General features: G+C 46.3%; 1 protein-coding gene across 1 annotated transcript in view; it reads right to left on the bottom strand.

Moving 5' to 3' along the window:
- Positions 1 to 13,341: 13,341 nt before the first annotated feature.
- Positions 13,342 to 14,573, bottom strand: part of ADARB1 (adenosine deaminase RNA specific B1) — a gene marked incomplete at its 3' end in the record, with an annotated part of 41,598 nt that continues 40,366 nt past the window's right edge. Inside the window, exons 8-9 of the mRNA XM_082001359.1 lie at positions 14,193 to 14,364; positions 13,342 to 13,518 (exon numbers count right to left, since the gene is read on the bottom strand). Coding sequence (XP_081857485.1) covers positions 13,342 to 13,518; positions 14,193 to 14,364 — 349 coding nt within the window. The remainder of the gene's footprint in view (positions 13,519 to 14,192; positions 14,365 to 14,573) is intronic.

Genomic DNA, 14,573 nt, shown 5'->3' on the forward strand with positions numbered 1-14,573 from the left:
GCTTGCTGGATGGTGTTGGGTGATCAAGGGTTCAGGCAGTACTTGGCTCTGACAGCCCAGAATAGGAGTATTGAACCCTTCTGAGCCCTCCATAGCAATCTCTTCTTTCAAGACAATATTTTGTTGAAGAGTGTGGGTGTTAAAATTAAGCTGATGGGCATCAAAGGTGGTTTTGTTTGATGAACTCCCCAGCAGCAGGAGCTTGCAAGGTGATTATTGCCTCTGCCTCATTGGTTGTGAAGGAGGTGCGGGTGGCACTTGGAGTGTGTCAAGGGCACGTGGAGGCATTACTTATGGCCAGCTAAATACCCCGTGGACCAGGTGCACATGAAAGTGTTCAGTGTACCAACCAGCTGTTGTGTCAGCAGCCAGGAAAATTTGTTTCTGGACCAGGTGCCCACGCTTGTTATTAGGTTTGTTGATAATGACACTTTTAGCGGCAATTATGCTGAGAATCCTTTTAACTTGCCTTCCCAGGTGCCCTTACACAACAGATACGAGGCTCTGGAATTAGAAGAACAGGGACATGATGATGTGGATGACAATCCATCTGTGCTAGAGTAGTCACCAAGATCAGGTCAGCCTATTCTCTGCATCATGACCACCTCCATGAAGAAAAAAAATGACCTTTGAGGGGAACAGAGGGCCCTATCTGTTGACCAAACCTACCTTTTAGGCAAGTTTGCTGCCTCACTGGGGCTCGCGTTAAAGATGTTACCAGGAAACTTCCTAGCCTGGTAGGGCCCTGAGATTATTATCCGCTACTGCTTTTTCACATTGGTACCAACGAAGTCACGATAAGTCCAAGGGTGATCAAAGAGACTTCAGAGCCGTGGGGAGATTGTTAAAGGTTTCAGGAGCTCAGTATTGTCCTCTATCCTCCCAGTGGTAGGAAATGACATTGAAACAGGCAGATCCAGTTTGTCAATATCTGGCTCTGAGGCTGGTGTCACCAGAGAATTTGGTGTTTTTTGATCATGGGATGGTCTATGCAACACCAGGGGGGATGCTGGGGACCAACGGGATTCACCTTTATCAATGGGGGAAAATAATTTTTTCTTATAAGTTAGCAACTCTGACTGAAAAATCTTTGAAGTAGGTTTGGAGGGCAAAAGGAATAAAATCAGGCTTACTAGTGATAGGCTGCGGGATGGCATGACAATGTTTGAGGGATGGTGTGCTAGTGAGGGCTTTCATGATGTACTGAGTACACTGGTGAGCATCTGAAATATTTGTACACTAATGCATGCAGTATGAGGAATAAACAAGATGAACTAGAAGCTTTGTCTCAGCCTCAGAGCTACAACATTGTTGGCATAAGGGAGATTTGGTGGGAAGAGTCCTGTGACTGGAGTGCTGTGATGGCTCTTCAGGAGAGATAGGCAGGTGAGGTGGAGGGGTAGCACTGTATGTAAAGGAGGGATTGGACTGTACAGCACTTGCAGTTGAGGGCAATGTGGTTGACAGCCTCTGGGTAAGGATCGGGGGCAAAGCTAATAAAGCAGATGTTACTGTGGGAGTCTACTATAGATCACTCAGCCAGGATGATGACATCATTCTATTATTCTATAGGAATTCAGGAGAATCTCTAGATCAGTTGCCCTTGTCTTTATGGGCAACCTCAACTTTCCAGATGTTAACTGGAACTATCATATAACAGACTCGAAATGGCTCCAGGAAATTCAAAGAGCTGTAGTAAACAGATAACATCTGGCTGGCAGCTGATCACTAGTGGTGTTTCCCCAGGGCTCAATTTTAGGGCCAGTTGTCTTCAATGTTTTTATCGATAACCAGGATGCAGGAGTTGAGAGCACACTAAATGATACTAAATTAGGTGAAGCCGCTGATTCCCTTGAGGGTAGAGAGGCCTTACAGAGAGCCCTTGATAGATGCATGCACTAGGCAATCACCAACTGTATGAAATTGAACAAGGACAAATGCTGGATTCTGCACCTGACACAGTGTAATCCTGAATGTATGTATAGACCGGAGGACAAGATGCTGGAGTGCAGCCCTGCAGAAAGAGATCTGGGGGTTTTAATTGATGGTAAACTCAACATAAGTCAACAATGTGCCTTGGTGGCCAAAGGGCCAACCATGCCCTGAGATGCATTAAGCACAGTACAGCTAACCAGTGGAAAGAAGTGATTGTCCCCCTATGCTCAGCATTAGTGCAGTCTCGCCTGGAATACTGTGTGCAGTTTTGGGCTCCACATTATAAGAAGGATATAAAAATATTAGAGTATTTCCAAAGGAGGGCAATAAAAATGGGTGTGACTTACGAGGAGTGGCTGAGGATACTAGGTTTGTTCAGCTTAGAGAAGAGTAGACTGAGGGGCAATCTTATGGCTATCTACCATTTCCTTATGAAGGGGAGTAGAAAGGAAAGTGCTGATCTCTTTTCTCCAATGTCTGGTGATAGGGCACGATGGAATAGCTTAAAGTTGCATTGGAGGAAGTTCACATTCAAAATGAGGGAAAAATTCTTTATTGAGAGGGTGATCAAGCACTGGAACACACTCCCCAGGAAGTAGTCATGGCCTGTTGGTGTTCAGGAAGTGTTTGGACAACACTCAGATATATGGTTTAACTTTTAGGTTGCCCTCTGTGGAGTCGGGAGTTGGACTTCATGGGTCCCTTCCAACTCAGGGTATCCTACAAATCTATGAACTTCAAACATTATTATATATATTTGTGGCCTTGTAAGTGGGTGGTGAACAAACACCGGCAAAATTGCTGCAGCCTAATTTTGAGAATGGGTGTCATGTGAGAAAATACACCCAGCTCCTTCAGATGACCAGCAGCTGTATGAAAGATCATAGCCTGTTGGCTGACAGGAAAGAGTTTGCCCATAGGTGTACCCTGTTCACGTTTGACCTGTCTCCAGACCAAGAATGTGCTGATCACTATTTGAGTTGTATGTATGTATGTATATATGAAGCCATAGTCACATGGTGCCATTTGCTGTTATGTCAAAAGTACTACAGCGGAGTCACCTGAACCAACGGAGACTGAACCTCATGAGGAACTGAGCAAGTGCAGCAGTGATCCAACCTGAGCTGGTTTCAGCACCCAACAGTCCAACACAACACACTGTCCTGAATGACCATCGCAACAGATGAAGCTCAAGCCATGGAATAAATTAATCGAATAGACATTTGAGTGGAAATTTGAATGGGCGTGGCCCATAGACTAAGGAAATGATCCCTGTGTATATGATAAAGGATGGCAAAGTGAGCAGGGGTGGTTGATGAAAATGGATTGAATACTGTGGGACATGAGCATGATGCAAATAGTATGGAATAAGAGGTGGAGATTGTACTAAGTTTGGCTGGGACAGAGATAATTTTCTGGTATGGTGGTGTGTTGTAGATTTGCGACCACAATGGTGTTGACAACACTCCAATTTTTCAGCTATTGGTAAGCAGTGCTTGCACAGTGCCAAGGCCTTGTCTGTTTCTCACTCTGCCCTCTGTGAGTAGGCTGGGAGGTAGTGGTGTGGTTTTGTTTAGATGATGAAGGAATAGAGGCTAATAAGATCATGATGATATATCTTTTTATCAGGGGCTGCTTTGTAATACAGTCAAATGACATTTGTCCTGCCACCAACTAGTGGTCCTGGCTGAGCACTCTACAAGCTCTCCATCTCACTGTGCTGCAGCAACCCACTCCTGCTCTCATACTGGTCTGCTGTTGAAATCAGATCTCTTTAGATGGTTCATCTTTTGTTGTGCTGTGTAATACACACACCCATCATTTCCATGGAAGCATTTGATACAGCCATGGAAAAAGCACCCATTACCTTCAAAAGCTGTCGGCACCCCATCACTGACTGCACAGCCACCCGAGAAGTAGGATCCTACTTGATATTCACCACTTTGTAACACGTGACAGATTTGACTATTTTCAGCCACGTACATGAAGAGAGGGGGCTGAGTATCTCTTTTTCCTTCGAAAAAAGAAGGGAGGGAGGAGTGCAACATGGCCATGTAAGTAGAGGCCAGCACAGTGCACCGAGAGGTGCCTGTACAGCAACAGACCTTCACCTTTTTGATGTCCTCTGTCTCACAGAAAGTGTGATGGGTCATCACCATTAATCTCATTGTCATATGCATAGCCTCCCTCAAAGTGTTTACCTCTGGTTGGCAAAAATAACCCAGGGGAAAAAGTAACTCTTCCCCGTTGCTCCCGTGGCAGGACAAGGGCTCTTTCCTTCCTATCTTCTCCCACGCTGCCCACACGATGAATGCGTGACAGGGCTAGCCAGCTCCCTGTTACCTGCACCAAGCGGTACCTGGCAGGAGCCCAAAACCAGCTGCTGTGATGTGGGGACAGGGAAAGGAGATAAAATTCCCTCCTGAGCCATGGCATAGGACACAGCAGCTCCACGTGGCAACGAGCCAGACCCTGTGGGCGGCCAGCAGCAAGCTGGAGAGGCAAACCCAGCTCTGCTGACTGGGAAATGCTGACCGAGCCTTTGCAGCACCAGCAAAACCACGGCTGCAAACCGAGTCCTGTCCCTGCACGGGGACAGGCTGGGGACACTGATACACAGCAGCCAACAGCAGCCTTGGGGATGGTGCCCCACAGACAAGGGCCAACCAGGGACCCTCTCCCACACCATCATGCCCTTCTGGGAACTTAAATGTGTTCCCATCTTGCCATTTTGAAGTTCAAAAAAATTGCTCCAAAGGCTGCCTGCCACCATGGCAGATGTCCCAGTGGTGTCCATGACTCTGGCTGTCCACTTCAAATCCTGCTATTCTTGCTAAGCTTGGAATGATGCTTCTCATGCCTGGGAATATTTTTGCTTGTTTTTAAAAGGCATGCAACTATTCTTGCATAGCACCTAAAATAGTTGCCACTGCTACGAAGTTGCTACGAAGCTCTATCTTTATTTGACCAGCCCTAACGTGGGCATTAGCAAGACGAGGACATCTGGCAGATGGATACATCCCAAACACCTTTGCTGTCCTCATAAATACCGAGTTTTGGCTGACATGCAAATTCATTGGGAAGCCTAAGTGTTAAGCTGGAGAGACAGTGACATTCAAACATGAGAAGCTTGGCCTTGATGATCAGTCGTTGCCTCTGAGAATGGTAAAGATTTTCCCTTGCCACTGGGTCCCACCTCCCAGAGCAGTTGCCAGCTCCCCAAGGCAGCGAGCACAGCCCCTCCAGGACCTGCCTGTCCTGGGGGTCGCACGGGTGGCCGCCCTCGACCTCCGATCGCTGAACCCAGCTGCATTTGCAAGCATCCTCCACATGCGTGCTCAGGAGAGTGAGCTTCTGCTTACCACTTGCCGTGAACTCTGCAAGGGACCACGTGGTGCTTCCTCATGGTGCCATAGCCAGCAGCCCTGTGGGACATGCATCCCCCCGCAGAAGCTGGGGCGGGGGCCAAGGGCTGCCACAGCCCCAGGGCTTTTACAGGCCCCACGTCAGTGCAGGCTGTGGGAGGGAGAGAAGTGGCATTCTGAGCAGCTACGGTGACCAGGTCTGGGCTGATCTCGTGTTGGGAAGAGCTGGGTCAGCGGCAGCACCAACGGGCCGCACCTCCATGTTCACACTGTGGCGGAGGACACAGGTTAGCTGCAGTGATTCAGGTCATTTGCAAAGCCTGGAAATGAAATTCAGAGCCCAGCTTTTTGGTGAGGCTGTGAGAGATGAGATAGGGAAGGAGACAGAAAAAAAAAAATCCATTAAAACATCCTACTGTATCTGCACACTGGTGCTTCCTGTAATACACCAGCACACAAGAAGATACTGATCCACCTCGCCCATAACCTTCCCACTATCCAGCATCATCCAGTTAGTGGTTGTGCTGGGGACCATGGCATGCGGTTGGTGACAGTACTCATCTAGCCGTCATCTCAGAAAGCACTTTCACGCTAACGGAGCTTTCTTTTGCACATGCCTGGTCTTTGCTTTCCCTGTTGTTCATAAGGTCAGGGAGTTTACAAGGGGTTTTTCCAAAAAGGGTGCATCACCCACGCAGGGATCTCCCACCTTGCTCCTGCTCCTGAGCAGGAATTGAGCTGATAAGCCAGGTGATGAGAGGAAGAAATACCAGTCTGAAGGCCACCATCTACATCAGTCCCACAACAAGCTAGTTGTGGAGCTAAACTGACATGGACCTGTCTCCTTTTTTAGGGTGAATTTCCTCCATGCGGGGTCAGATGAACCTGCCCAGATGGCAGTCGGCTTTGTCGTCAAAACTCATGCTGGTTTGTGCATGGAAAGGTGCACAGAGAGAACACCGTCTGAGTGGCCTGTGAGCTCTGCATCTGCTGCTGGAGGCTGGGCTGCACGCAGAGGAGTCAGGGGGTCCCTGTCCTGCCTCAGCTGTCGCTGCAGCCCCAGATCTGAGAAGACATTTCTGTGGCTGGTCAACTACCAGGGCACATCAGCTAGGGGAACGTCCTACTTCAGCCGGCTCTGCCGGTGGTTTCTGGATGCTGCCACAGAGATGTCCCTTGAGCAGGATGCAAGAGTAGCATCTCCACTGTGCCAGGAGAGCCACTGATTAAGAGTGAGCACCAGGCGGTTGGGCTTTTGCTGTCCCCAGCACTGGGGAGTTGGGCTCCCAGCCCACGGGGCTCACCCAGCCCAGCCAGCAGCGGGGCTTGGTGCTGCAACCACGTGCAGCATCCAAACCCAGCAGAGGATGCACGCTCCAGTGGAAACCCTGGTGACCACTTAAAAGTCCCAGAAGTCAGGGAAACGTCCACTTGGCATTTCAGTGAACTGCAAAATACCATTTCCAAAAGCGGCAGCAGTCGCACAGCCCTCCCCACACCCAGCCGCAGCCCACGCGTCCACGCTGGAGCTGCAAACCTGTCACGTATTTTCTCGCCCTCCCCTCTCCCGTGCTCTGGCCAGCAGCGACACCGCACCCAGGCAGTGGGTCGGTGTCCCACGGGCAGGGAGGGCAGCTCCCCTCTCCAGTGCTCCCCATGTCCAGCCACAGGCGCCCGCACGCCCCGGGCGCTCCCGCTTCCTCTGCGAGGCGCTGCCCTGCGTTCCCAGGCCTGCAATTCCTCCCTCCCTTTCTCTTTGCAAAAGCTGTGATTCAGAGATCAAGTTGGCAGCTTCAGAAATACACCCTCAGCTTACTTCCTCGCCAGATCTTCAGGGTGTAACCAAAACCACCATTTTAAGGACACGCACAGTATTTTCCGACGTTTCACTTATTTTTTTGCTGCCACTAGCAATGTCAATATACAAAAACAATGATGAAACTTAGCAATGATATAGCTCTTTATATTTTCAAATCTCTGTCAAACATTAATTAAACAAAGCAAGGTAGTATGCAAAACACTCATTGTTTAGAATAATCGACCGATGGGTTGTGCTTCAGCGGTGACACTGGGATGGGAACAAGTGAGCTGTAAGGAAAGCGACAAACCAGAGGTAAAACGAGGTCTCCTCTTCAAAGTTGGGATTATGAATGGAGAAAATAAGTGTTGAGGACAGTATCTGAGAGTGTTCTATAATATCCTTACGCCAGGTAGATAAAGCTAATGTATTCGTACTATCACACAGGAAGATTGGGGAAGAGTAATTGCTTAATGCAAATAATATACAGCAATATATATATGTATAAATATATATTCACACACACATTTGATCTTAAATTTGTTAAAGACACCTTAGCCGAACTACAACAAAAAGATATTGGTATAATAAGGATGAAGATGTTAAAAACATAAAAAACACTGCAGTGACCTTGACTGGGGATCTTTCCCTCCAGAGAACAGAAGTTCTTTAGACCGTTACACCCGCCGAGGCCGGCTGCCCTCGGTACTGACAGCAAAGACGGCTCTTAATTCCTCTTTTCTGAAATGATGGAAGAAAACAAAACATAAAGCCATAAAACTCATTCCTGCACATGCAAATGCTGTTGGCACAATTAACTGCCCGTTTATTAACGGGCAACAGGACAGACCTTTGGCTGCAAAGGTTCTGAAAAACACCATACGTTGACATGACCGAAGGAGAAACTCGGGTCCCATCTGCTCTCCAGCAGCTCTGGCAGGTTCAGGATTTCAGCCACAGCTCATTCCTGGCAGCCCCCCTTGGTTTGCATCGCTCCTACCACAACCCGCTCAACAGAAACAACGCAGGAGGTTTTATCAGCAGCACCGTAGCAGCTCAGGCATGTGACGACAGCGCAGGTACCGGCAGGCCTCAGCTTTAGCCGCCTGGGTGTGTTTCGGGGACACACGTCACCTGCCTAGCGGTGAAACACCACGCAACCCATGGCTGTACATCCCAACTGCCCACAGAGACCCACGAAACCTTCTTCCTTGGGGGTCAACCCAAAAATTGTTGCAAACACTCCAGACAAGTCGTTTCCGTGGGGGAACGGCGGCAAGCCCAATGCACCCTAAAAGCCTCAGCTTTACACGCGGCCGGGGCCTGCCTGTGCTGTGACGTCTCTGGGAAAGGCGGTGGCTGGGAAGCGCCCGCTGCCGAGCCGACAATTCCGCCTGTGCTCCCACCTCCTGCCCAAGGGCTCTCCATCGGCGAGCCGGAGGGAGCAGAAATCCCACGCCATGCCATCATTCCTGCTTTAGGAACTAGAGAAAGAGCAATTTCAATTTCTCTATCCTCCTCCTGCTTCAGGCAGATGCTGACTCACCAACTGCTGTAGCACATCAGACCAAGCCACCAGCAGGACAGGGACCAAGCTCAGGCCACCATGGCGGGGAGCAGCTGGCACCTGCCCCTTGCACCAGCCCCCTCCCGGCCCCGCGGCACCGAGCCTGGTGTCCCTTCCAAAATCTACTTCATGTCCCTTTCCAAACCTGTGCCTCTGTTAGCTCTAGGTAACCCTGGGATAGACGCCAGCTCCTCTCCAAAGAGGAGCGCGCTAAGCGAAGATCTTAAAGTAATCTTTTAAACTCAACTGAAATCACTTGGTATTGGGAAAAAAAACCAACACAAAAAAACCCCAACCCACACAGTGATTCTGAGACCGGATAATTATATTGTATACGTTTTATTTCTGTGGCTTTTTAGGTTTTAAGTAACATTAGACATTTTTGTTCTGACTGTATACCTGAACTGCAGCTCTTCTTCCTTTTCAGTAAACCTTGGAATCATTTTCACAGTGGACTTCTTACGATGGTAAAAACGCAAAGAATTCAAAGCGCATCTTCTCTGCAAGGGTGAGTCTTCCAAGCATTAAAGCTTAATTAAAGGAATAGCAATAATAATCTCAGCTATTTAGAAAACCACTGATATTTAAAAAAAACAACTCAATTATGCAGTGACCACAACTGAGCAATTCTTAGAATTGGTTCTCAATTCCTGGTTGGTTATTTTTTTAAATAGACAGCTTGGTTTCACAAGGCAGCACTACTCTTCCATGAGATACACACTCTTCTTCACGCTACCAAGCACTTTGAACCAACAGCTTTATTTCACGCACATTTTCACTGGGAGAGCAGGATGAGATTTGGTTTTTTCCCTGGGGTCGACGGCACTCTTCGACATCACAGAACTGGACTGATGAAATGCAACACGGGCTCTGAGACCCTTAGACTTTCAGCTGCAAGTTATTTTAGATTTAGAGGATGTACAGAGTAACAGCACACAAAAATCTTCTACTCCTGAGTTTCCTATGCGGTAACCAGTTGTGAAAAGATTTCTCCAAGATGAGGAGAAGATAAAAGTCGCCAACCGTACAGAAACCCCGCTGCTGTACATCCCTAAGTACGCAAAGTCACGATTACCATCACTAGCTACACGAGGGCGAGCGGGGGCCGCGAGCGCTACGTGGACATCCATGCCGCTGGGGGAGAACAGTTGCTAACGAGCTCCTACACACGATACGCTTCACACACAAGAAGAAGAAATAATCTATAGTTATTACCAGGTCCTGAGTACAGCCATAACCGATATTTCAAGTGTTAACCTTTAGGCCCAAACTTTCTTAAAATGATCCTGCAGAACATATATATTTCAAACATCTATATTTAAAATTATCTATTTTACTAACCTACAAATTTTATAATCGCCAGACTGTCATCTGGAGAAAAACACCTTAAATTATATTTCAAGTATTCATCAACATTAAAGTTGTTACTCTTTAAGTCCTTTGAAGATCCTGAGACAAACACTCATATTCAATCAAAAATAAGGAAAAAAAAAAATATTGAAAGAACCGAAGCAGCTCCCAGAGCAGCACTGCAAGTCCCCGTGCAGGCCAGCTCCCATCCACCCAGCCCAGGCTTTTCAGACAAGACCGCTCAGCCTCCCAACGCACCGGGGAGGTTTGCAGCTCCCAACAGAAAGGTCAGCCACAACATTCGGCAGTTGCTGGAAGCTGAGTTGTTTTATCTTTTGCAGTCGCTCAAAATTATGTACATCGCTATCCATTCTGGCTTGGTGATGGTGATTTGTGAGGAATATGGGAGCATCAGCAATCACAACTCTGCCTCCCAACTTCTTTCCACGTATTAACTGCACAAAAAGGAGCAAGCAAGTGAAGGAAGCCAAGCAGAATTTTATTGACTCCCAGAAGACAGATATGGATTGCATACAACCCTGGAAAATTTCTAACTTCTTAAAATCCCGGAATTATAAACAAGAGAACTCATTCCTCATAAATAACCTGACACCATTCCTTCATCAAAAGGTTTTGGCATGGAACATATTTCCTTTACATTTTAGTTATAATCGTTCATTTGAACGGCTTAAAAAACTATGTCTGTAATAATACTTAAATATATTGCTCATATTTGTGACTTCTTCATAAAAAAAATAGTTTGAGCTAATACTTTCCTCGTTGTCAAAAAAATCCAGACACACCAACTTTTGAACAAGCGCTTCAGAAAGATGGGTAAAAATAATTTGCCGGAAATTCTCAACAGACTTCACTTATCAATAGATTGAGCCCCTTAAAAATGTGTATTTCATCTAACAGCTGTAGTGATCTCAAGAAAATGCACACGGTGCAACCAGCTTTCCCTCAATCCTGCAGAAATGCATGCACGTACTCAACTACAGCCACAACAGAATTTCTGCAAGATGAATGAGACAAGGTTGATCTCAAAGGCAGACGCTTGAGTGCTGGCAAAACCTGACCACTTACAGTTAAATTCCTTTTAGTTTTAGAAAAGGTCAGTCTAAGCCTCAGTCGGATGATGACCACAAAAGACTTGCCTGGCTGGCAGGGGCCATGGGAGCACCCCTGGTTTTAATAAGCAGCAGACAGGATCACTTAAGTTGCCAATGAAGCTGAACTAACACAGCCCATCTGTTGCAGCTTGCAACCTTTGCTCCTGGAGGAGCTGGGGTGTCTGGAAAAGGCTCTGGAAGCATCAGTCTTTTCCAAGGGGATCACTAGGCCAGAGGCTTGCTTGCCTTCCCACAGCAGTGCTCGCTATTATCCATAATACAGCCAAAAATGCATTGTTTGCACCTCAGTGCATTACTTCCAAGACACCAACCCAGAGGCTTCACCTAATGCACAAATGATTTTCAGGCCTGATCATGTTTTGAAGTTAGAAACGGATTCCTACTTGAGCAATAACGAAGCAGCACATCTCCTTGGCATTCATGATTGGCCAGAAGTGGTTTTACATCAAAGTCTCCAACACCCCAAGTATTTCCTAACCCCTCGGAGATGCTGGGGCTGAGGTACGGTAACTCCAGTTAGAGCTTCATGACATGCAGGGTTTGGCTGTGAAGCTGGCTGGAGGGACCCACGCTCCACTCCACTGCCTCTGCAGATATGCCAGCACAACTCTAAACTGGATCTCTGACTACGTGGGTCTCAAAGTAACACTTGACTTGGCTTGACAGCACGGACCAGCCTGCTGATCTGATGTCCCGTGCGGCACAGGCAAGTGGTGGCGGAGCAGAGGGACAGGAACCAACAGCCGGAGCGGTGGTGCACTGATTTGGTTTTATCAGGCGAACTCTCATGTCACCAAACATCACCTTCATCATTTGCAAAGGGAACACTGAGGGTCTCTGAGGTGCTCTTCGGAAAGCACAGGTGATACCTGGATGGGCATTAGCCAAGGGCTGTGTCTGCACACACGCCATGTGAGCAGAGAAGCGACACCGGACATTGTCCCATAGCTCCTAAACATCACGTACTAAAAAGTGTTTTTAAAAATGCCTTCTATACACTAGCTAATCAAATTGATCTCACAATATTTTCCTTCTATCTTACATTTTTACATAAAGCAGAAGTGTCTACACCTTTAGGAAAAACACCTAAGTAATCGTCAAAGCAAACAAAAGCACGTTTGAGAGCAACTTACCTAATTAGCTTTATGAAGACCATCACACATGTAAAGCCAAAAGGCAATGAAGTCTCAGAGACACAACAACTTGGGTGAAAGCAGATATAACACACAGGAAAGAAGTTTTAACAACTTTTTGTCCATAAAAGAGCTTTTCATTTCTTTGAGAGGAGAGCAATTAACTGTTTTTGGCAATTCAGGCTTAGTGCCCTTAAAATGAACAATTTTTTTTTAAAGTTGTCATATTACTGCTACAGTTCCTATTGTATTCTGATGCGTTCCTGGGATATACAAATTGCCTACTTCTAAACAGGTTTCTGCATGTTATAGACTAAACTTCTTAACTTACAAATAATTACTTTGCTGTTTCCAGTTTACTATGGTAAAAAAAATGAAGACTTCACAATGTGTGTAAATGGGAGGTAAATGTATTTTTAAAAACAGAATAAAAAGCTGCATGTTAAAAACTGGGTCACAGGCTAATAAATACATACATCAAAGACATGAAATTTTCAGCAGCTGGTTTTAAAGAGCAAGGAAGTGGGGAAAAACTAGCTGTCCAGACTCCATTCTGGCTCTGTGGTCTATATGCTAGAAATACCTGCAGTTCAAAAACAAGTTAACAGAGGAGTAGAATCAGCTTTGTCACCTATTTTCTTTTAAAAAAATGAAGCTACTTCCTAAAAGTGTGGTGTAAAACCTAGAGAAACTTTCATTTCTTCATGCACTTGATGACACTGAATTAAAAAAAGAAATTATTTTAACCCAGAAAAATGAGTCATTGTATACTGTAAGGACAGCCTTACTGCAAGTTCCCTACAGTAAAAGTATTTCTAGAAATACACCAGAAATTACTTTCCCGTAACAAAATATACAATTATGTGTCAGATCATCATTGAGTTTCAATACTTAGGCAAAACAGAAACAGTTACTATGAAGTTTCAGAAAAACAAAGGAAAAAACCCAACTCCAAACAGTAAAAAGGTGTTTTGATGGTTGTGGAGATGCCAGAAAGCAATGCTGGACACCAGGAATTTCCAGAACAACTTCCTTTCCAAAGTGATGTGCAGTCTGTGAATTAGACCGTGAGAGAAAACTGATCCTGTTCTATGGGCTTCTCCACCCAGGCGCCAAGTCCTGCCTTCAGGAATGCTTTAAATAAACACTCTTTGGCAGTTTGATACTCAGTGGCTCCTTGCTTGGTTTCGTGGTACAGGTTAGGCTTGAGGATCTTTGAGCGCAAGCTGGAGGAAAGCTGTGTGGGTTAAAGACAAGAAAAAGAGACGAGAAACTATTAAGCCAAACAGCTTGAGAGTGACTGAGTTATTAAAACAACTATTATTAAAACAAGGTAATGAACTACTACTCCACAGTACCGCTCCTTCCAGCCATGGTGGCTCTGCACCCAGCTTCACCACACCCAGCTGCAACCTCTGCCTCTTGCAAAGCGAGCTGGGCTGCAGCTCATGCCACGCCGCGGCACAGGCACTCTCCGACTAGTCTCACCCCAGCCAGCCGGCCTTTTGCTTTCTCTGGATTGTCAGCTTCCTTCAGTGGAAGAAATCTAGATGCTGAAAAGCCACCGGCAGATACTTTTCTTTGAGGCGAAACCTCAGCAGGTTCAAACTGGAATTATGCTTCCAAATAAATTAAAATGAGAAGGCATGCTCAAAAGAGATAGTACCCTTTGTTTACTTAGCTATAAACCAAGGATTAGATCCTTGCACATGTTTTGGACCAGACATCATCAAATTAGAGAATAAGCTAAACAAACGCATTGTTCTTTTCCATTACTACATGGAGCAGTAGCTAATGTCAGGCTCAGCTTAAAATAGGCTCAGTAAGCGGCTTCTGAACACAGAAAGCAGCACGCACAGACATTTCATTAAGAACTGAGAAGTGGAAAATCTAGCACTCTGGAAGATATACCTTTGCATGAATACGCATCCAGCGGCTGTAAAAAGCATGCTTACAAAGGCGAGATGCACGACCCATTTCATCTTTGCCAGTTGTAGCATTAATAACTTCAAGACCAGTGTCTCCTACTGTCCAGTTCACGCTGAAGTTCGGTGCTTTCCCTGGCTGACGGGCTTCTGCATTGCTAATACCTGAAAGAAAAGCAATGTTTAATGACAATAGCAAATACTAATACTTGATTTTTGTATTGACTGGAGAATAAGCGATACAGCAGAGCTACTGAAATCACACTGCTAGGCAGTCTTACAAGCAGATCTTTTATTCCGAGGACATTCTCCTACAGATTTCTCACCGGCTCGCAGAGATATCGCCATGCACATCTCATTCTCATCC

This window comes from Phaethon aethereus, assembly GCF_964289735.1.
Source record: "Phaethon aethereus genome assembly, chromosome: 6".
Lineage (NCBI taxonomy): Eukaryota > Metazoa > Chordata > Aves > Phaethontiformes > Phaethontidae > Phaethon > Phaethon aethereus.